This window comes from Vidua macroura, unplaced genomic scaffold (genome assembly GCF_024509145.1).
Source record: "Vidua macroura isolate BioBank_ID:100142 unplaced genomic scaffold, ASM2450914v1 whyUn_scaffold_107, whole genome shotgun sequence".
Taxonomy (NCBI): domain Eukaryota; kingdom Metazoa; phylum Chordata; class Aves; order Passeriformes; family Viduidae; genus Vidua; species Vidua macroura.
In genome coordinates, this window is record NW_026530542.1 from 18838 (window position 1) to 39784 (window position 20947).

Below are 20947 nucleotides of genomic sequence, written 5' to 3' on the forward strand. Positions count from 1 at the left end.
TCCCCCCGGCCGCCCTGCTCGGTGTGTCCCCCCCCCCCCCCCCCCCCCCGCGGGAAGGCAGCGGTCCTGACTCATCCCCCCCGGCACTCTGGGGACCCTGCCCGGCCCGGAGGTCCCCCCCCCCCTCTGTGTAACCCCCCAAACACGCCGGGAGGGCGGTCCGGAGCTGACCCCGGGGGTCTCCCGCGGGTGAGAACTGCAGCCTCGCCATGGGACGCACCCCCATGGGTGCCCCCCAGTGCCACCCAGCCTGTGTCTGCCCCGGGTGTCCCCCCGTGTCCCCCCGTGTCCCCCCTCCCTGCGCTCTCCCATGTGCCCCTCATGTGCCACCCGGGCGTGCCCCCACTGCGTGCCCCTGTGCCCCCCCGCGTTTCCCGCTCTGTGTCCCCCCGTGTGCTCCCCGTGTGCCCCCCCCATGTGTGTCCCCGTGCGTGTCCCCGTGTGCCCCCACCCGTGCGTCCCCCTCTGTGTCGCCCCCTGTGTCTCCCCCCCCGTTCCCCGCCCCTTGTTCACCGCCGGTGTGTCTCCCTTGCACCCCCGTGCCCCGCCCGTGGCCGTGTGCCCCCTGTCCCACCCCATTGTCCCCCTCCGTGTCCGTGTGTCCCCATTGTCCCCCCCATTGTCCCCCCATTGTCCCCCCCAGTGCCGCCCCCGCCCGGTCTGCTCGCTCAGGCCCCGCCCCATCCCCGCCCGGCCCCGCCCCATCCCCGCCGGGCCCCGCCCCATCCCGCCCGGCCCCGCCCCTGCGCTCTCGCCTCTCGCACCGCCCCGCGCCGCTCTCGCGAGATCGGCCCCGCCCCGGCCCTGCGCGGCCATTGCGGGACCCCCCCGGTACCGACCCCAGCACCGGCCCCCGGTACCGCCCCCCAGCACCGGCCCCCGGTACCGACCCCCGGTACCGACCCCAGCACCGGCCCCCGGTCCCGAGCCCCGGTACCGACCCCAGCACCGGCCCCCGGTCCCGAGCCCCGGTACCGACCCCAGCACCGGCCCCCGGTACCGCCCCCCAGCACCGGCCCCCGGTCCCGACCCCCGGTACCGACCCCAGCACCGGCCCCCGGTACCGGCCCCCGGTACCGCCCCCACCATGGCCGACCCCAAGTACGCCGACCTGCCCGGCATCGTGAGTGAGGGGCCGGGCCGGGGAGGAGCCGGGGGTCTGAGGGGGTGTGGGAGGCTTCGGGGGCTCTGAGGGGATCAGGGGCCTGGGAGTGCTGAGGGGTCCGAGGGGATCGGGGGAGTCAAGCGGGATCAGGGCCTTGGGGAGAATGAGGGAACTGCGGGGATCTGGGGGTCTGAGGGGGCCCGGGGGTCTGAGGGGGCCGGGGGGTCTGAGGGGGCCGGGGGTCTGAGGGGGCCGGGGGGTCTGAGGGGGCCGGGGGTCTGAGGGGGCCGGGGGTCTGAGGGGCCCGGGGGTCTGAGGGGGCCGGGGGGTCTGAGGGGGCCGGGGGTCTGAGGGGGCCGGGGGTCTGAGGGGGCCCGGGGGGTCTCGGAACAGGAGGGGACCGGCGGGACGTGGAGGGACTGGGGAGGCCGGAGAAGGGCGGCTCTGAGAGGGTCCGAGGGGTCGGAGCGGGTCAGGGGGATCTGAGGGTGCCGAGGGGTTTGGGGGGATCTGAGGGGATCAGGGGAATCAGGGGTCCCGAGGTGGTCTGAGGGCACTGGGGGGGCTGAGGGGCTGCAGGGATCAAGGGAGTTTGGGGGGGTCTGAGCTTGGAAGGACTGTCAGGGTCTGGGGACCAGGGGGATTTGGGAAATCTGAGGGGTTGTAGGTCTTGAGGAGATCTGGAGGGGGGTCAGTGGGGTGTGGGGGTTGGCAGCATTTGGGGTGTCTGTAGGAATGGGAGGGGGCTGGGGCTGGGGAGGGGGCTTGGGGTGCCAGGGAGCTCTGGGTGAGGGAGGTGCCAGGAAGGGCACCTGTCTGTCTGTGGGTCTGTCCGTGGGTCTGTCCCTGGGGGGTGGGAGCACCCCGTGCGTTTGGGGTGACGGTGGGAGCCGGGACGTGGAGCTGGGGGAGCTCCGGGCACAGGGGCAGTGAGTCGGGCTGCTGGGGGGACATTGGGGTGTTTGAGGTGCTTTTGGGGGAACGGGGGCACTCAGCGAGGGGAGTGGGGACACTGGGATGTCCAGAGGGACATGTGGCACGTCAGAGATGTGCGTGGGGATGAGGTGTGGGGGGGCAGGGCCAGGTGGGGGTCCCAGCACAGCTCCTGGTGCTGCAGGCCCGGAACGAGCCCGACGTGTACGAGACCAGTGACCTGCCCGAGGATGACCAGGCCGAGTTCGAGGCGGTAAGGCCCGGCCCGTGGGGGGAGCAGCAGCTGGAGCGGACCCCCGGGACCCCCCGGGACCCCCAGGACTGGCACCGTGGCAGGGAACCAGCCCCCCATGCACCCAGCAGCACCACATCCTGCACAGTGACACATCACCCCACGGGGACAGTGTACCCCACGGTGACAGTGTCCTCACAGTGACAGTGTCCTCACAGTCCCACTGTCCCCCACATTGAGTATCCCCCTACAGTGACAGTGTACCCCACAGTGACAGTGTCCTCACAATCCCAGTGTCCCCCACATTGAGTATCCCCCTACAGTGACAGTGTACCCCACAGTGACAGTGTCCTCACAGTCCCAGTGTCCCCCACAGTCCCACTGTCCCCCACAGTGACAGTGTCCCCCTAGTCCCAATATGCCCCGTGGTGACAGTGTCCCCCCACAGTGACAGTGTCCCCCACAGTGAGTGTCCCCCTAGTCCCAATATGCCCCACAGTGAGTGTCCCCCCACAGTGACACTGTCCCCCCAGTCCCAATGTGCCCCCAGTCCCAACGTGCCCCACAGTGACAGTGTACCCCACAGTGACACTGTGTCCCCAGTCCCAGTATGCCCCACGGTGACAGTGTCCCCCCACAGTGACAGTGTCCCCCCAGTCCCAATATGCCCCACGGTGACAGTGTCCCCCCACAGTGACAGTGTCCCCCCACAGTGACAGTGTCCCCTGCAGTGTAGCCCCCCCCATCCCCCTGTGGCACCCTGCCTGTGCTTTGGGCAGGAAGGGGACACAGCCTCCCCCACACGGCCTGGGGGTCCCTGTCCTTGCTGTCCTTGTCCCCCAGAGGAAGGGGGCTGCCAGTTCCCCAACCCCACCCCGAGGGGAACAAGGGGGACCCTCTAAAGCTGCTCTGAATACTGGGGGGTCCCCAGGCCTGGGCTAAGGCCGCTCTTGGGGGGAGCTGCACGGGGAGTTCAGTGTGCAGTGACAGGGGGGTCCAACCCTGTGGGGCTCAGGGGACCCCCAGAGTGTGGAGTGACACAGAGCTCCATCACCGAGGGGCCCGAAGGACCCCCAGGGCCCAGGGGGTGACACTGGGCTCTGTCCTCAAGGGGCACGAGGGACCCTCAGGGATGGGGGCACATGGGGGTCTGTCCTTGAGGCCACATGGCAGAGAGGACCCCCAGGGGTTTGGGGTGACCCCCAGATGTGCTGGGGAGGACGACGGGGGTTCAGGGGTCATGGCCTGAGAGGTGACTCGGTGCCAGTGAGGGGCTGCCAGGCCTTGGGGGTGCAACCACCCTCTGCTGTCGGTGCCGTTGGTGTTTTTGGGGTCTGGGGGATTGGCACAGGTCCCTGGCATGGAGCAGGGGCCCACCAGGTACCCCCAAATCCTGAGGGGGACAAAGAGACCCCCTGCTGTGAGAGCCAGAGCAGCAAGATGGGCTGAAACAGGGGTTTGAGCCCAAAGTGGAGCCAAAGTCGTGAGGTGACATGTGGCCCCTACTGTGGCGGGAGGTCAAGGATGGGGGGTCCTAAACCCCCCCTGCCTCAAGGAGCCCTTCACCAGCTCTGGGGTGTTGGGGGGTCCTTCCTCCCCCTCGGGGAGCCCCCCAAACTGACCAGGGCTCCCCCTGCTTCCCCCCTGCTCCCGCCTGGCCTGGACTCAGTTTGCACAAGTAAGCGCGGCCCTGCTTTGGGGTGCATGGGGGGGCACTGCTGCATGTGCATGGGGGTCCCAGCGCTGTCCCCTCAGGGGTCCCCCTGCTGCACTGGGGGTTTTGGGGTGTCCTGCACTGCCCCCCCGCTCTGCCTTGCCCTCTGCATCCTCTGCCTGCTGCCTGCACTGCCCACCTGGCCTTGGGACCCCCAGGACCCCCCGGGACCCCCGGGCTGGGTCTCATTGCCCTGGGGACACTGCCTGGGCATGGGGGGGGCTGTGCTGAGCCCCCCTAGTGCTGCCAGCATTGCATGGGGCGGCTGCTGGGCTGAGGCAGCTCCTGGCCCTTCAGAGCCCCCCAGGCTCCCCGGGGGTCCCACTGAGTGTTGGGGTCCTGTGGGGGAAAGAGCCAGAGCTCCTGAGGGGAGTTATGGGGTGATCCCCAAAACTCTGGCCACGTCCTGCTCCCCTCCAGGGCACAGCCCTGCTGCCCCCATCCCCGGCTGCCCCGGCTCTGTCCCACTGACCCTTGTCCTGCAGGGGTACCCTGCCCTCGGGGGTCCCCATCCCGTGGGGTTCCCTGTCCCGCAGGGGTCCCCAGCCCTCGGGGGGCGGCGGGCGCGGGCCGGACCTTCTAACGCGGATTTTGTCTCTCTCTCCCCTCTCTAACCTTGCTCTGACTTTCTCACCTCTGGGAAACGCCAGGAGCTGGTAAGCGCCCGTCTCCCGGCCACTGTCACTGTCCCTCAGGCACTGTCACCCGCTGCCACCCACCGCAGCCCCCTAACGCTGCCAGCGCTGCTCCCGCCGCTCTCACTCCCCGCAGCAAACCAGGGGCCCTGAAAGCACCCGGGCCAGAGCCAGGAGGGGCTGGAGAGGGGCACCTGGGGGTCCTTTGGGTCCCTCCAGAGCCCTGCTGAGCCAGGGACACCCTTGATGGCGGCAGGGGGCGAGGGGAGCCCGGACACACCGGCTGTGCCCACCCTGCCTGGCACAGGGCATGGCCCCCTGGTCTGGGGGTCTGGGGGCCTCCGCCCCCCACTGCCCCCCTGGGGGGGATGAGCCCGAAAGGCAGCCAGAGGGCAGTGACAGCCCCAGGGGGCCGGGGGTCACCCTGGGGAGGAGGTTGTCCTGCCAAAACGCAGCTGGGGGACAGTGACAGTCCCACAGGGACAGGGGTCACCCTGGAGGGACCGGCGATGGGTCCTGGTCCTGGCCAGGGGCTGCTGGAATGTTCCACAGTTTGGGATAGGCTGAACCTGAGCTGGGCCAGGCCAGGGGCCCAAGTCCCAGCACATCTTTGGGGGGCCCCTGCCTGCTGGGCTGGGCCAGACCAGGGTCCAGTGTCACCACGCTGGGCCAGGCTGGGGTCTGATGTGCCCACACTGCGCCAGGGGTCCAATGTCCCCACTCCAGACTCTTGAGGGTGCCTCCCCCTGGGCTGGGCCAGGCGGGGGGTGTGATGTCCCCACCCTGGACCCTTGGGGACGTGCCACATCACTGCCAGCAGAGCTCTCTCACTGGGGGCCTGTGCCTGTGTCCTGGGGAGAACCAGGCCAGCGCCCCCAACCCTGCCTGTGCCATGTGCTGGGGGTGGTGGCAGCCCTGGGGCTCCCTTGTCCCCATCCCTGTCCGTTCTGGGGGAGGTGGTGGCAGTCTGGGGGTGCCGTGTCCCTGTCCCTGTCCCTGACACGGCTCTGTGTGCAGGAGGAGCTGAGCAGCACCAGCGTGGAGCACCTGATCATCAACCCCAACGCTGCCTACGAGAAGTTCCGGGACAAGCGCCTGGGCACCGAGGGTGTGGGTGAGCTGGGGGGGCCAGGGGGGGCTGGGCAGGCTGGGGATGAGCCCCGGGACCACCGGGGCACTGAGCCCCCCGTGCTGTGCTGGGCCACACCCGGCTCTGCCTCTTCCAGATTTCTCTGACCGCATCGGCCGGACACGGACCACGGGTTACGAGGCTGGGGAGTATGAGATGGTGAGTGGGCAAGGGGCACCCCCCCCTCCCCACGCAGCGCTGGGGACACCCCTGTGTGCCACAGGTCCCATGGGACCCCCGGGGTCACCTGCTGCAGCCCCCGGCCGTGCCTCACAGGAGCCGTGTGCCAGCTCCACCGTGGCGGCACCGTGCTGGTCTCTGCCCAGTCCCTCCCAGTCTGCCATGCTGGGAGCCCTGTCCCCACCACAGACCCCCGAGGGTGCTCAGGATAGCACTGGTCACCGAGTCCTGGATGGAGCCGGGGGTCCCAGGGTGGATCTGGGGATGGAGCCGGGGGTCCCAGGATAATCCTGGCTGGCTCACCTTCAGCTGGGTGTCCCCCAGGACCCCCAGGCCTTTCCTGGGTGCCCCCCGCCATGTCCTGTGCTGGGGTCTGTTTGTCCTGAGCAGGGCCCTGCCTGTCCCCTCACTGACTCTGTGAAGTTCTGTCACCCCAGTTCCCCGGGTTCCTCTGGTCCCTCAGGACCCTCACAGGGGGCTCAGGGTGGGCTGCAGTCCCCGTCACGCAGGGCCAAAGGGGAGAAGGTGGCTGAAGGTCACCTGGCTCCTTCTTGCCCTGCTCAGGGGGGGTGACATCTGTGTCCCCTGGCCTGGTCACTGCGGCCCGTCAGGCTGGGCCATCACTCCCCACACTGGCCCAGCTCAGGTTTGCTCTGGGAACAGCTGGATTTGGGCAAAGATCGGGAAACCCCCACATTCCATGGGGGGCATGCCACCCCCCAGAACCACCCCCACAGCTTTAGAGCTCCGGGTTAGGAGGAGGAAGAGGAGGAGGAAGAGGAGGAGCTCTGTGGGCACTAAGATGAGGAGTTCCATGGGGGTGGTGATGAGGAGCTTTCATGTGGGTGAGGATGAGGAGTTCCATGGGGGTGAAGATGAGCTTCATGAGGATGAAGGTAGAGAGCTCTGAGGATGAAGAGCTGAGGATGAAGTGCAGCCCCTCTCCCTGTGGGTTCAGGACTCTCCTGGGCTGCTCCTGCCCTGCCCCACTGACCATGTCAGGTTCCCTGTAGGTGCCACCTGAGGTTCTGTCACCTGAGGCTGCTCTGACCTGTCCCTGCAGGCCTCACCTGCTCCTTCTGCTTGGTGCCAGGTGCTGCCAGCACCTGTGAACCCCCTGAGCCCCCGGGAGACCCCTGAACCACCATGAGCCCTCCACCATCCCATGAGCTCCCCTGACCCTGTGTGAGCCCCCTGGCCCCCCGTGAACCCCCCGACCCATTTCTCCCACAGCTGGGCGAGGGTCTTGGTGCCAAGGAGACGCCGCAGCAGCGATTCCAGCGGTTGCAGCACGAGGTGCAGGAGCTGCTCCGGGACGTGGAGCAGATCCAGGTGAGCTCCCACCTGTCCTGGGGCAGGGCTTTGGGGTGACACAGCACCTGTGTGTGCAGGTGAGCCCCCACCTGTCCCAGGGTGTGTCCCGGGGGTGACACGGCCCCTGTGTGTCCCCCAGAGCTCAGTGAAGGAGTCGGGGGCTGAGGAGGAGCTCACGCCCATGGCCCTGGCCAGGCAGGTGGAAGTGCTGAAGCAGCAGCTGCTCAGCTCCCACCTGGAGAAGGTTCTGGGCCCTGGTGCCGCCGTCGACTTCGCTGATCCCGAGGGCGCCCTGGCCAAGTGAGTGGGGGACGCGACCCCAGGGCTAGTGTCCCCGTGGGGCTGGGACAGGGACCCTGCCCAGCTTGTCCCCTGCCCTCTTTGTCCCTGTGCCCACCTTGTCCCCTCCTGGCTGTCCCCAGGCGGCTGCTGCAGCAGCTGGAGGTGGCCAAGTGCAGCAAAGCCACGGCGGGGAAGGGCCCCGCGCGGGCCCCTCCGCCTGCCGGCGATGCTGTCACCTTCGAGCTCTACTGGAGGCCGGAGCAGGACCAGTTTGCCCAGTCTGCAAAGGTGAGTGGGGGGCTGCTGGCCCCACAGGGGCATCCTGGGGCGGGCCACCGCACCTGGGAGCCGGCCCTGCTCTGCGGTCCCGGCACCTCACCCCAAACCCCACAGGTGTCAGAGCTGGAGAAGCGTCTGGCGCAGCTGGAGGCGGCCATGAGGTGTGAGCCTGACAGCCAGGTGAGTGCCCAGGTGAGGGGGGCTGCCCTGCCTCCCTCCTGCCACTTTCCTACCCCTGTCCTTTATCTGCCCCCTCCTGCCCCACTGACACCATTTCCCCCCACAGAACCCACTGCTGGTGGGGCTGAAGGGCTCCAGTCTCATGGTGAGTCAGGCAAGGGGGCTTTGGGGGAACCCCTGTGCCCCCCCTGCCCCCAGTGCTTGGGGGGCTGCTGTACCCCCCCTCACCCTGCCCCCCTCCCCAGGACACGGTGCAGGTGCTGCAGGCCAAGGTGAATGTTCTGGATGTGGCTGTGCTGGACCAGGTGGAGGCTCGGCTGCAGGTGAGGGGAGCTGGGGGGCACTGCTGAAATTAGGGGGCACTGCTGAAACCGGGAGACATTCCCAGGTTTGGGGCCCTCTGCTGGATTTGGGGTTTCTTTCTCCCCCCACACCAGAGCGTCCTGGGGAAGGTGAACGAGATCGCCAAGCACAAGGCCACGGTGCAGGACGCTGACACGCAGAGCAAGGTATGGGCTGTGGGGCCCAGAGGCCGTGAGGGGATCCAAAAAAGCCCCCCTAGGCTGTGCTGCCCCCCCCGGGCTGCGCTGACCCCCCCAACTGCTGCCCCCAGATCCACCAGCTGTACGAGACACTGCAGAGCTGGGACGCTGTGGCCAGTGCCCTGCCCGACGTGGTGCAGCGCCTGGTGACCCTGAGGGACCTGCACGAGCAAGGTGAGGGCCAGAGGGGCTGGGGGACACCAGGTGGGGGTCACTGCCCTCCCCAGCACTCAGCCGTGTCCCCCTCCAGCCACCCAGTTCGGGCAGGTGCTGGTGCACCTGGACACAACGCAGCAGGAGATCGCAGGGGCTCTCAAGGACAACGCGGTGCTGTTGGCCGAGGTGGGTGCCCCTGGCCCCCCACTGTCCCCCATCACCCCATCCCCGCTGTCCCCCCATCTCCCCATCCCCGCTGTCCCCCCATCTCCCCATCCCCACTGTCCCCCATCTCCCCATCCCCACTGTCCCCCATCTCCCCATCCCCGCTGTCCCCCCATCTCCCCATCCCCACTGTCCCCCATCTCCCCATCCCCACTGTCCCCCCATCACCCCATCCCCGCTGTCCCCCCATCTCCCCATCCCCACTGTCCCCCCATCACCCCATCCCCACTGTCCCCCCATCTCCCCATCCCCGCTGTCCCCCATCTCCCCATCCCCACTGTCCCCCCATCTCCCCATCCCCACTGTCCCCCATCTCCCCATCCCCACTGTCCCCCCATCTCCCCATCCCCACTGTCCCCCCATCCCCACTGTCCCCCATCTCCCCATCCCCGCTGTCCCCCATCTCCCCATCCCCACTGTCCCCCCATCACCCCATCCCCACTGTCCCCCCATCTCCCCATCCCCACTGTCCCCCATCTCCCCATCCCCGCTGTCCCCCATCTCCCCATCCCCACTGTCCCCCCATCTCCCCATCTCCACTGTCCCCCATCTCCCCATCCCCGCTGTCCCCCATCTCCCCATCCCCGCTGTCCCCCATCTCCCCATCCCCACTGTCCCCCCATCTCCCCATCTCCACTGTCCCCCATCACCCCATCCCCGCTGTCCCCCCCAGGTGCAGAAGACGATGAAGGACAACCTGGCCATCGTCGAGGACAACTTTGCCGACATCGATGCCCGCATCAAGCGGCTGCAGAAGTGACGAGACCCCAGGACACCCCCTTGGGGCTCCCCTGAGGACGTCCCTGCGCCCCCCCCCCCACGACCCCCTGGGCTCTGTGACCCCCCCCCCGCAGGTCCCAGCTGCTGCTTGTAAATACCCTGGCTCGGCCCCCCCCTGCACATCCTCTGTCCCCGTCCCCACCGGGGCCTCTGCACCCCTCAGTCCCCACGGGGGGTCCTCCCTGTCCCCCCTGCTCCGTCCCCACCTGTGGGTGTCTGGTCCCCCCCGTACCCCAATAAACAGCTCAGCTCCCCGTGCGTGTGTCTGCGTCCCGGATGGGGGCGGGAGCAGGGCCCCCCAGACTGGGGGTGGGCAGTGCTGGACTGGGGGGGACACCGGGGGAACCCCCACCAGGATGAGGGGCTGGGGGGCAGCCGGACCCCGCAGACAGGGGAGGGGCCCGGCTGTGTCCCCAGCCCTGCTCCCCCAGACCCCTCACACGGGTCCTGCAGCCCCCCACCCACACAGCCAGAGCACCCACCTTGTGGGGCGCCACAAGTGCCCTCAGCTCCCCCAGTTTCCCCAGTGCCGCCATCCCTCCCAGCTCCAGTGCCCCCAGGACCCCTCCCAGTGCCCCCCACCTGCCGTGAAGGTGAGGGGATGGCGGGGCTGAGACCCCCGCCCCTCCTCCCGTTAATCCCGGCGGGAGAAACGAGACCCGGTGGCACCGAAGCCCCGCCCACTCGCTGCAATCCTCGCCCATTCCCGACAAAGCCCCGCCCCTCGCCCGGCGCCCGCCTGGGGGCGTGGCCCATTTCCCGCCATTGCATCATCCCCGCGTGACTCCCCCCCCCCGCGCGCCCTTCCCTCGCGCTGGGCGGTGCCGCTCGTCCCGCCCCCGCCGCACTCCCATTGGTTGGCGCTGCCCTGCCAGTCACGGCCCTCGCGCGCCCATTGGCTGCCGCCGGCGCGCGCGTTGCGTCAGGCTGCCGTTAAAGCGGCGCGGCGCGGGGGGCTGGGCGCAGCGCGGGACGATGCGGACGAGGATGGACCGGGGGCAGCGACCGGAGCGGGGCCGGGGGGAGCCGGGACCACCCAGAAAGGTGCGGGGAGGGCGCGGGGACAGCCCCGAGGGGCGCGGGGAGCGCTGGCGGAGGGTTTCCGCTCGGTACCGGGAGAGGAACCGGAGCGCCCGGAGCCGTCTCCGCGGGACGGGGACCCCGAGCCCCGGCGAACTCCCCGGTCGGGGGTCACCGATGCTAACGCGACCCCCCCCCTCCTCCTTCCCCAGGCATCAAGGAGAAAGTGCGTCCTCGCCGACCACCACACCTGAGAGCAGGTAAGGGGGCAGCCCCCACCACACGCACACCGCCTTTGGGGCCCGGGCCCCGGGGGTCCCGCCCGGGTCGCCCCTCACTCCCTTCCCGTCCTTGCCTCCCTCCCGCAGCCCGCGCCGGGCCCAAGCTGACGATGGCGGCCGAAGGGCTGTGGGGGCCGGGCGGCCCCCCCGGCTGGGAGCTGGAGGGGTGGTACCAGGACCTGCAGGAGGTGCTGGCGGCGGAGCCCCCCGGGACCGCCCCCACCTGGGGGGCCGAGCAGGTGAGCGCGGGGCCGGCAGCGCCCCCGGGGCGGCGGGCGCCGGGGCGGGGTCCCCCCTCCATCACCGCTCCCGGTTCCGCTCTCTCCGCAGGTGGAGCCGGGCCCGGGGGGCTGCGGGCTGGACCTGGCTCTGGCCGAGGAGCTGCTGGGGCCGGAGGGGGCGGCTCCGGCCGAACCCCCGCCCGCGACCCCCGGCGGGAGCGGCCCGGCCCGGCCGGGCCCCGCCGAGGAGGCGGAGGAGGAAGAGGAGGAGGAGGAGGAGGAGAAGGCGCGGGGGGCGCGCAGGAAGCGGTGCGGCGGCCCCGGCGCTCCGCGGCAGCGGGACGGGGAGCGGCGGGTGCGGGAGCTGACGGCGCACAACGAGCGGCTCCGCGCCGAGATCCAGCGGCTCAGCGCCGAGGTGCAGCGCACCCGGGCCGCGCTCATCGACCGCATCGTCAACCTGCGCCAGGTGTAGCGGCCGCCCCGGGGCGGGGCCGGGACACCGACCGACCGACCAGCGCTGCCCCGCAGCCGGGGACAGGGACTGCGCTGCCCCACGGACTGCGGGGGCAGCCCTATGGACAGGTGGACGCTGCGGACAGACGAGCGGATGCAGCCTCTCCACGCCCTTGTACAGCTCTTGTCATTTATTACACGCGTGTAACCACAACCAGCACGGCCCAGTGTGGTCACTGGAGGCACTGGGGCCGCTCCTCAGATGTCCCAGGCTGGGCACTGGGGCTACTTCTTCCGCTTGCCCTTGGCGACCTCGGGGCTCCGGCCTTCGGCCAGCGCCAGCTGCTGCTTCAGCTCCAGCAGTTTGGCCACCTGGGCGTCCACCTGGGCCTTCTCCACCTGGGCTGCCTTCAGCTGCCTCACCAGGTTGCCCTGGACAAGTGGGAGGAAGGATTTGGGGGTGTAATGAAGATTTGGGGGGGTTTAAAGGCACGACAGCGTGTGTCTCATGCTTTGTGCCGCCCTCACCTGCTTGGCCACCTGCTCCGTCAGCTCCTGGATCAGTTTGGGGTCACCTGGAGCTACAGAAGTGTTGGGGGCTGGAGGGGGGGCTGAGGCCGGGGGGGGCTGTTTGGCCTGTAAGAGGAAGAGATGGGGATAAGCCCCCCTCGCTCCTGTTCCAGGCAGGTGCAGCACACCTGGGGCAGCACCAAGAGTTACCTGGGGCTCTACAGCAACACCTTTGGCCTGGGAATGGGGAGGGGAGGGACAGAGAGAAGGGGGCTGCAGGTGCCCGAAGTGGGGGGGGGGGGGGCACCTGAGCCCCCACTCACCTGCCCTCCCCCGAAGCGCTGGCGCAGGGCTTCCACCTGCTCAGGCTCCAGCTTCTGGAACAGGGGGCTCACCTGGCAGCGGCAGGGACAGAGGGGTCACACCTGTGGGGTCAGCACCGGAGGACCCCGCCCAGGCGGGGCCCGCCCTGCCCTCCCCGGGGCCGTACCGTGCCGACGCGGTGCCCGGCGGGCAGGGTGCAGGTGAGGCCGGGCCCGAGGCCGCAGCGCTCGGGGGGGATGCGGAGCTGGCCCTGGATGGCGGCGCTGACCCCGGGCACGAAGGGCTGGAGCAGCGCGGCCAGAGCGGCCGCCACGTTCACCGCGACGCCGGTCACCGTCCCTGCGCGCTGCCTGCGGCGGGGACACGCCCGGTGACCCCTCGGTGACACCTCCGTGACCCCTCCCTGCTCAGTGACCCCCCCCATGACCCCTCCCTGCTCGGTGACCCCTCTGTGACACCTCCGTGACCCCTCCCTGCTCGGTGACCCCTCTGTGACCCCTCCCTGCTCGGTGACCCCTCTGTGACACCTCCGTGACCCCTCCCTGCTCGGTGACCCCTCTGTGACCCCTCCCTGCTCGGTGACCCCTCTGTGACACCTCCGTGACCCCTCCCTGCTCGGTGACCCCTCCGTGACCCCTCCCTGCTCAGTGACCCCTCCATGACCCCTCCCTGCTCAGTGACACCTCTGTGACACCTCCGTGACACCTCTGTGACCCCTCCCTGCTCAGTGACACCTCTGTGACCCCTCTGTGACCCCTCCCTGCTCGGTGACCCCTCTGTGACACCTCCGTGACCCCTCCCTGCTCGGTGACCCCTCTGTGACCCCTCCATGCTCGCTGACCCCCCTGTCCTTCACTGCCAAGGCCGTGTGTCTCTGTGCTGTGCCCCTTGTGACCCCTGTGTCCCACCTCACCCCCCTCCCTGGTCGCTGCCTGTGGGAGGGGACATCGGGGACACCCTCGTGCCCTGCCACCATCAGTGCCGGTGGCCTGGGACCTTTCAGTGTCCCCCCAGCTCCTGGCTTCACTCCATCCCCACCCTGTGCCCCCCATCAGTGCCAGCCCCCCACCTTGACATGACCCAGGAGTGGGGACCCCTCCGTGGCACCCCCTGTGCCCCCCAGTCGCCCTCTACCCCCTCAGATGGTGGCTGTGACCCCTCCCTGTCCCCACGTGCCCCCCATCCATCCCTACCTGTCCGTCTCGTCGCCCTTGATGAGCTTCCAAGGCTCGTTCACCTGGATGTACTGGTTGCCGTGGCGGGAAATGCTGAGCACGCACCTGAGCGCGTCGCGGATGCTGGGGGGGCACAGGTGGGGCTGAGCACCTGCAGGGCGGGCTCTGCCCCCTCCCCGGGGCTCGGGACCCCCAGGACCCACCGGACTTTCTCCATCAGCTGGTGGTACTGGCGCATCTCCAGCGTGACCCGGGCCAGGAGCCGCTGGTCCTCGGCCGTCAGCACCATGGCGGGCACCGTACCCGCAAAGAACTTGCACACGAACATGCCAGCCCTGGGGACAGGTGCACAGGTGTGAGCACAACTTGGGGACAGGTGCACAGGTGTGAGCACAACCTGGGGACAGCCTTGGGGACAGGTGCACAGGTGTGAGCACAGCCCACAGACAGGTTGGGAACAGGTGTGGGATGGGGATGGCTGTGAGCACAGCCTGGGGACAGGGGGTACAGGTGTAAGCAAAGCCTTGGGGACAGGTGTGAGCACAGCCCAGGGACAGATTTGGGACAGGTGTGAGCACAGCCCAGGGACAGATTTGGGACAGGTGTGAGCACAGCCCAGGGACAGATTTGGGACAGGTGTGAGCACAGCCCAGGGACAGATTTGGGACAGGTGTGAGCACAGCCCAGGGACAGGCTGGGGACAGGTGTGGGATGGGGACAGGTGTGAGCACAGCCCAGGACAGGCTGGGGACAGGTGTGGGATGGGGACAGGTGTGAGCACAGCTGTGGACCAGCCCTCCCTCCCCCAACGCGTCCCCGCACCTGTTGATGAAGTTGCCCAGGTTGTTGAGCAGCTCCGAGTTGTTCTTGAGCAGGAGGTCGGCCCAGGAGAAGGCGCTGTCCTGGCCCTCGGGCCGCACGTAGAGCAGGTAGAAGCGCCAGACGTCGGCCGGGATCCCGGTGTCCTTGGCCATGTCCCCGAACACGCCCACGCCCCGGCTCTTGGAGAACTTCCCATCCTCATAGTTCAGGTACTCTGGGGACAGGTGAGCACCCACCGTGGGGAGACCCCTCCCAGCTGGGGCTCCCCAACACCTGGGGACCCCTCCCAGCTGGGGCTCCCACGCCTGGGCCCGTACCTGTGGCGATGAGGTGATTCACCAGGGTGTAGTTGTCGTCCGCGCCCAGCAGCGAGCAGGGGAACACGACGCTGTGGAAGGGGACGTTGTCCTTGGCCATGAAGTTGTAGAGCTCCACCTGGCAGGTAACAGAGACAGGTGGGGACGTCAGCTGAGTGTCCTGCTCTGTCCCCACCTGCACCATCACCTGGCTCCTCCCACCTGCTGGGGGTTCTTCCACCACCGCTCCCACTGGTCCGTGTAGGTGGCCGTGATGGACAGGTACCCGATGGGAGCGTCGAACCACACGTAGAACACCTGGGCGAGGGCGACACCTGAGCCAGGTGAGCCCGGCAGGGAGGGCCCAGCAGGGGCACCTGGGGCCAGGGGGGGCACCCACCTTGTCACGGAAGCCGTCGAGGGGCACCGGGGTGCCCCAGGTGAGGTCGCGGGTGATGCAGCGCGGCTTGAGCCCGTCCCGCAGCCAGGTGCGCGTGATGTGCCGCGCGTTGGCCGTCCAGTCACCTGTGGCCCAGGTGCGCTCCAGCCAGGCCTCCAGCCGCCCCTCCAGCTGCGGGAGATGCAGGTGGGACACCTGGGCTACCCGGGGGGGGGGTCCCCGTCCCCACCTCACCGCTCCCCCAGGGGTGCAGCTCACCTTGGGCAGGTCCAGGAATAGGTGCTGGGTGGGCGTCACCACCGGGGTGCCACGGCAGAGCTTGCACTGGGGGCTCTGAGGGAAAACGGGGGGTCCCCGGTGTGGGGGGGAGACCCCCAAAGGTGGAGTGGGTGGGGCAAGGGGTGAAAGTGGGAGGGGAAGGCTCGGGGGGAGTTAGGGAGGTGCACAAAGGGGAGGGGTCCCCACCTTGAGCTCCACGGTGTTGATGAGCTTCCCGCACTTGTCGCACTGGTCCCCGCGGGCCTCGGCGTAGCCACAGAAGGGGCAGGTGCCCTCCACGAAGCGGTCGGCCAGGTACCGCCCGCAGCTCTCGCACCTGAGCTGCTCCAGCGTGTCCTGCAGCAAGAAGCCCCGGGCCAGCAGCCGCTGGAAGATGTCCTGGGCGATCCTGGGCAGGAAGGGGAGGCCACGTTAGCCACGGGTACCCCCCAGCGCAGGTGGGGCTCACCTGGCCTGGAGGGACTCACCTGGCTCTCATGGGCTCACCTGGCCTGCAGGAAGGGGCTCACCTGGCCTGGAGGAGCTCACCTGTCCTGCAGGGAGGGGCTCACCTGGTCTGGAGGAGCTCACCTGTCCTGCTGGGAGGGGCTTATCTGGCCCACAGGGGCTCACCTGGCCTGGAGGAGCTCACCTGTCCTGCAGGGAGGGGCTCACCTGGCCTGCAGGGGCTCACCTGGCCTGCAGGGGCTCACCTGGCCTGCTGGGAGGGGCTCACCTGGCCTGCAGGAAGGGGCTCACCTGGCCCAGAGGGGCTCACCTGGCCTGCAAGGAGGGGCTCACCTGGCCCAGAGGAGCTCACCTGGCTGCAGGGGCTCACCTGGTCTGCTGGGGCGTGGTGGTGCGGCCGAAGTGGTCGAAGGAGATGCGGAACCAGGCGTAGACGTCGGCGTGCAGGGCGTGGTAGCGGTCGCAGAGCTCCCGCGGGCTCAGCCCCTCCTGCAGCGCCCGCGTCTCCGTGGCCGTGCCGTACTCGTCCGTGCCGCACACGAACAGCGTGTTCCAGCTCCGCAGGCGGCAGTACCTGCGGCACACCTGGGGCTCAGCGCCCGCACACCTCTGGGGCACCTGCACACCTGGGCATGGACACCTGGCACACCTGTAGGGCACCTGGCACACCTGGGCATGGCACCCGCACACCTCTGGGGCACCTGCACACCTCTGGGGCACCTGTAACACCTGAGCATGGACAACTGTAACACCTCTGGGGCACCTGCACACCTGGCCATGGGACCTGCACAGCTGTGGGGCACCTGGCACACCTCTGGGGCACCTGCACACCCAGCCATTGACACCTGGCACACCTGTGGGGCACCTGGCACACCTGGGCATGGGACCTGCACACCTGGACGTGGACACCTGCACACCTCTGGGGCACCTGCACACCTGGCCATGGCACCTGCACACCTCTGGGGCACCTGCACACCTCTGGGGCACCTGCACACCTGTGGGGCACCTGGCACACCTGGGCATGGACAACTGTAACACCTGTGGGGCACCTGCACACCTGGCCATGGCACCTGCACACCTCTGGGGCACCTGCACACCTCTGGGGCACCTGCACACCTGTGGGGCACCTGGCACACCTGGGCATGGACAACTGTAACACCTGTGGGGCACACCTGGCACGCCTGGGCATGGGCACCTGGCACAGCTGTGGTGGCACCTGGGCATGGGCACCTGTAACACCTGCAGGGCACACCTGTCACATCTCTGCAGACACACCTGTCACACCTATGTATGGGCACCCTATCACACCTGCAGAGTCACCTGCCACACCTGTGTGTGGACATCTGTCACACCTGTGGGGACACCTGTGTCACACCTGGACATGGGCTTGAGTGTGGACACCTGTGACACCTGTGTGTGGATACCTGTCACACCTCCAGGGGGCACACCAGTAACACCTGTGCAGGTGTGCAGACAGCACACTCCTCCAGATACACACCAGTAACACCTGTGCAGGTGTGCAGACAGCACGCTCCTCCAGATACACACCAGTAACACCTGTGCGGGTGTTTACACAGCACAGACCCCCCCAATGCACACCTGTAACACCTGCAGCACCTGTACAGACAGCACACCCCTCTAGGTGCACACCTGTAACACCTGCAGCACCTGTGCAGCCAGCACAGCCCCAGCCCCGGGGCGGTTCCCGCAGCCTCACCTGGCGAAGGTGTCGGCGCTGAGGACGCAGCCGATGATGTTGCCCAGGTGAGGGACGTTGTTGACGTAGGGCAGCGCGCTGGTGATCAGGACGTTCCTCTCGCCCTCCACAGGTAACCTGCCGAGGAGGGGGGGGCTCAGACCAGCGTCCCCCCCCCGGCCGCACCCCAGGTGCCACCTGGGCACTCACACAGGTGTCGGCGGCTGCCGGGGCGGGGGCAGCGCCGCGGGGCCCCGCGCCCAGGTGTCCACGGCGGCCGCGATGTCGTCGTCGCTCAGCGTCCGCTCCGCGCTCTCCTCGTCCTGCGGGCACCAGGTGAGGGGGGCTGCGCCCACCTGCCCCCCGCCCCGCCCTCCCCCCCGGGGTCGGGGCCGCACCTGGGGCTGCTGGGGGGGTCCCGGCAGGGGTGGGGGGCGCTGGGCCAGGCGGGCCCGCAGCTCCGGCAGCGCCTCCGGCAGCAGCGCGGCCGCGGCCCGGCACGGCTCCCACGCCGACACGGCCCGGAACCAGGAGCGCAGCACCTGCAGCTCACCTGGGCAGGGGCACAGCGGGGTCAGCCCGGCCCCGCCCCCCGGCCCCGCCCCCCCCCCGGCCCGCTCTTACTGGGCAGACTGGTCTCGTCCTGGAGCACTGGGAACAGGCTGCCCCACACCACCACGTCAGCCACCGAGGCGGCGTCCTGGGGGACACAGGGACACGGTGGGGCACTGGGAGGGACTGGGAGGGACTGGGAGAGTGAACTGGGGCACTGGGAGGACATGTAGGAGGAATAGAGACAAACTGGGATGAACTGGGGGCACTGGGAGGGACTGGGAGAGTGAACTGGGGGCACTGGGAGTGTGTACTGGGGGCACTGGGAGGGACTGGGAGAGTGAACTGGGGCACTGGGAGGACATGTAGGAGGAATAGAGACAAACTGGGATGAACTGCGGGCACTGGGAGGGATTGGGAGTGTGTACTGGGGGCACTGGGAGGGACTGGGAGTGTGAACTGGGGGCACTGGGAGGGACTGGGAGGACATGTAGGAGGAATAGAGACAAACTGGGATGAACTGGGGGCACTGGGAGGGACTGGGAGTGTGAACTGGGGCACTGGGAGGGACTGGGAGCATGAACTGGGGGCACTGGGAGTGCCACGCAGGAGGAACAGAGACAAACTGGGACAAACTGGGGGCACTGGGAGGGAGCGGGTGCTGGTGCCAGGTTAGGCCAGCACTGGGAGCTGCAGGGTGGCACTGGGGGCACTGGGGGCACTGGGGGTCAGCAGTGGCCCGCCCTCCCCCCCTCAGGACACACCTGTCCCGCAGGTGGCAGCGAGCCCCCCCCGCCCCGCCCAGGGCCCCCCACTCACCCCGGCCAGGTGGGAGGTGCCGCTCCGGGCCAGGTGCTGCTCCAGGTGAGCCAGGAGGGGCTGCAGGAGCCCCAGGGCGTCGGGCCCCGCCCGGCCCTGCACCAGCCGCAGGTACAGGGCAGCGGCCACCGCCGGCTGGGGACAGCGGGGGACAGCGGGGACAATGGGGACAATGGGGGACAACGGGGACAATGGGGGTCACAGCGGGGACACAGCGGGGACAATGGGGGGACAATGGGGGTCACAGCGGGGACAATGGGGACACAGCGGGGACACAGCGGGGACAATGGGGACAATGGGGGACAATGGGGACAATGGGGGTCACAGCGGGGACACAGCGGGGACAATGGGGACAATGGGGGACAATGGGGACAATGGGGGTCACAGCAGGGACACAGCGGGGACAACGGGGGGACAACGGGGACAATGGGGGACAATGGGGACAGCGGGGACAATGGGGGACAATGGGGGTCACAGCGGGGACAATGGGGACACAGCGGGGATAACGGGGGACAACGGGGACAATGGGGGTCACAGCGGGGACACAGCGGGGACAACGGAGGGACAATGGGGGTCACAGCGGGGGGACAATGGGGGTCACAGCGGGGGGACAATGGGGGTCACAGCGGGGACAACGGGGGGACAGTAGGGGTCAGAGCGGGGACACAGCACGGTCACATCATGGGGGACAGTGGGGGACACAGCGGGGAACAGAGTGGGGGGACAGCGGGGGGACAGGGAGCACGGAGCGCCCCGGGGGCACAGCGGGGGTCGCACCGGGGGGGACAGGACAGCAAAGAGCCCGGGGGTCGCACCGGGGGTCGCACCGGGGGGGACAGGGAGCAGAGCCCCCGGGGGTCGCACCGGGGGTCGCACCGGGGGGGACAGGGAGCAGAGCCCCCGGGGGTCGCACCGGGGGTCGCACCGGGGGGACAGGGAGCAGAGCCCCCGGGGGTCGCTCACCTGCAGCTCCGTGGCCTCCCATTCCAGCCACTGCGTGGTGAGGTCGGTGGGCTCCTCCCCACGGCACAGGTGGAAGTACCTGGGGGGGCGGGCAGGGGAGGGGTCGGGGCAGGTTCGGGGGTTCGGGGCAGGCTCGGGGGGTTCGGGGCGTGCACCGGGGGTTCGGGGCAGGCTCGGGGCCGCCGTGCGGGGCCCCCCGCGCCGCCCGGACTCACTGGCAGATGGCGTTGGGAGAGAAGAGGACGGCGCCGCTGTCCAGCTCCAGCTGCAGCTCCGGCCCGGGGGCCCGCGGGGCGCTCGGCCGCTCTGCGCGGAGGGACAGGCTCAGGCCCGTCCCCGGGGCCGGGACGGGGTCGGGCCCCCGCGAGCGGCGGGGCCGGGGGGGGTCGCGGCCGTGCCGGTCTCACCTGCGGGGCCGCCCAGGTGCGGCCGGACGGGCGCGGGGGCGGCGGCGGCGGCCGCGAGCACCTTGAGCGCGGCGGGAGCGCCCGGCGGGACCCGGAGCCGCATGGCGGGGGGGCGGGGCCGCGCGGCGGGGGGGGCGGGGCCGTGCGCGCGGCACGGCGGGAGGGGCGGGGCCGCGCGGCGGGAGGGGCGGGGCCGGCGCTGCTCGCCCCGCCCCAAGTCTCGCGAGAGCGCTGGCGGGATGTTGCCATGGCAACGGGACGCGGCAGCGGGGCCGCCATGGCCGGGATGGGAACGGGGACGGGATAGAACGGGATAGAAACAGGGATAAGAACGGGATAGAACGGGATAGAAACAGGGATAAGAACGGGATAGAAACAGGGATAAGAACGGGATAGAACGGGATAGAAACAGGGATAAGAACGGGATAGAAACAGGGATAAGAACGGGATAGAACGGGATAGAAACAGGGATAAGAACGGGATAGAAACAGGGATAAGAACGGGATAGAACGGGATAGAAACAGGGATAAGAACGGGATAGAAACAGGGATAAGAACGGGATAGAACGGGATAGAAACAGGGATAAGAACGGG

General features: G+C 69.3%; 3 protein-coding genes across 4 annotated transcripts; 2 read left to right on the top strand and 1 right to left on the bottom strand.

Annotated features, from left to right (window-relative positions):
* Nucleotides 1–828: 828 nt before the first annotated feature.
* On the top strand, nucleotides 829–9940 carry DCTN2 (dynactin subunit 2). The gene is made up of 14 exons (XM_054004659.1): nucleotides 829–1123; nucleotides 2223–2291; nucleotides 5637–5733; nucleotides 5846–5907; nucleotides 7162–7260; nucleotides 7382–7542; nucleotides 7665–7812; nucleotides 7918–7983; nucleotides 8090–8128; nucleotides 8229–8306; nucleotides 8421–8492; nucleotides 8597–8699; nucleotides 8776–8867; nucleotides 9580–9940. Exons 1-14 carry the CDS (start codon nucleotides 1088–1090, stop codon nucleotides 9664–9666), a joined length of 1209 nt encoding a protein of 402 aa, XP_053860634.1. The 5' UTR covers nucleotides 829–1087; the 3' UTR covers nucleotides 9667–9940.
* Nucleotides 9941–10648: 708 nt separating this feature from the next.
* DDIT3 (DNA damage inducible transcript 3) lies at nucleotides 10649–11878 on the top strand. Of its 2 annotated transcripts, none has more exons than XM_054004662.1 (4): nucleotides 10649–10730; nucleotides 10919–10966; nucleotides 11075–11226; nucleotides 11318–11878. In XM_054004662.1, exons 3-4 carry the CDS (start codon nucleotides 11098–11100, stop codon nucleotides 11681–11683), a joined length of 495 nt encoding a protein of 164 aa, XP_053860637.1. In that variant the 5' UTR covers nucleotides 10649–10730; nucleotides 10919–10966; nucleotides 11075–11097; the 3' UTR covers nucleotides 11684–11878. The 2 variants fall into 2 exon arrangements, with proteins under 2 accessions (XP_053860637.1, XP_053860638.1); XM_054004663.1 differs by having other exon boundaries at nucleotides 10919–10962.
* Nucleotides 11829–20457, bottom strand: MARS1 (methionyl-tRNA synthetase 1). The gene is made up of 21 exons (XM_054004649.1): nucleotides 20355–20457; nucleotides 20163–20253; nucleotides 19948–20026; nucleotides 18985–19119; nucleotides 18238–18313; nucleotides 18012–18166; nucleotides 17824–17936; nucleotides 17635–17751; nucleotides 16288–16491; nucleotides 15657–15858; nucleotides 15450–15524; nucleotides 15192–15362; nucleotides 15014–15109; nucleotides 14813–14930; nucleotides 14496–14709; nucleotides 13877–14008; nucleotides 13692–13796; nucleotides 12665–12848; nucleotides 12498–12569; nucleotides 12193–12300; nucleotides 11829–12096 (listed from the first exon to the last, which is right to left on the bottom strand). Exons 1-21 carry the CDS (start codon nucleotides 20455–20457, stop codon nucleotides 11950–11952), a joined length of 2697 nt encoding a protein of 898 aa, XP_053860624.1. The 3' UTR covers nucleotides 11829–11949.
* Nucleotides 20458–20947: the final 490 nt, after the last annotated feature.

Excerpts from the sequence above, each read along its gene's own strand:
- DCTN2 (XM_054004659.1), top strand. The coding sequence starts at position 1,088 with ATGGCCGACCCCAAGTACGCCGACCTGCCCGGCATC. Across the intron at positions 1,124-2,222 it reads ACGCCGACCTGCCCGGCATC|GCCCGGAACGAGCCCGACGT; the intron begins GTGAGTGAGGGG and ends CTGGTGCTGCAG. Across the intron at positions 7,261-7,381 it reads GGGACGTGGAGCAGATCCAG|AGCTCAGTGAAGGAGTCGGG; the intron begins GTGAGCTCCCAC and ends TGTGTCCCCCAG.
- DDIT3 (XM_054004662.1), top strand. The coding sequence starts at position 11,098 with ATGGCGGCCGAAGGGCTGTGGGGGCCGGGCGGCCCCCCCGGCTGGGAG. Across the intron at positions 11,227-11,317 it reads CCACCTGGGGGGCCGAGCAG|GTGGAGCCGGGCCCGGGGGG; the intron begins GTGAGCGCGGGG and ends CTCTCTCCGCAG.
- MARS1 (XM_054004649.1), bottom strand. The coding sequence starts at position 20,457 with ATGCGGCTCCGGGTCCCGCCGGGCGCTCCCGCCGCGCTCAAGGTGCTC. Across the intron at positions 18,314-18,984 it reads GCACCTCCCACCTGGCCGGG|GACGCCGCCTCGGTGGCTGA; the intron begins GTGAGTGGGGGG and ends TGTGTCCCCCAG. Across the intron at positions 12,849-13,691 it reads AAGGGCGACGAGACGGACAG|GCAGCGCGCAGGGACGGTGA; the intron begins GTAGGGATGGAT and ends TCCCCGCCGCAG.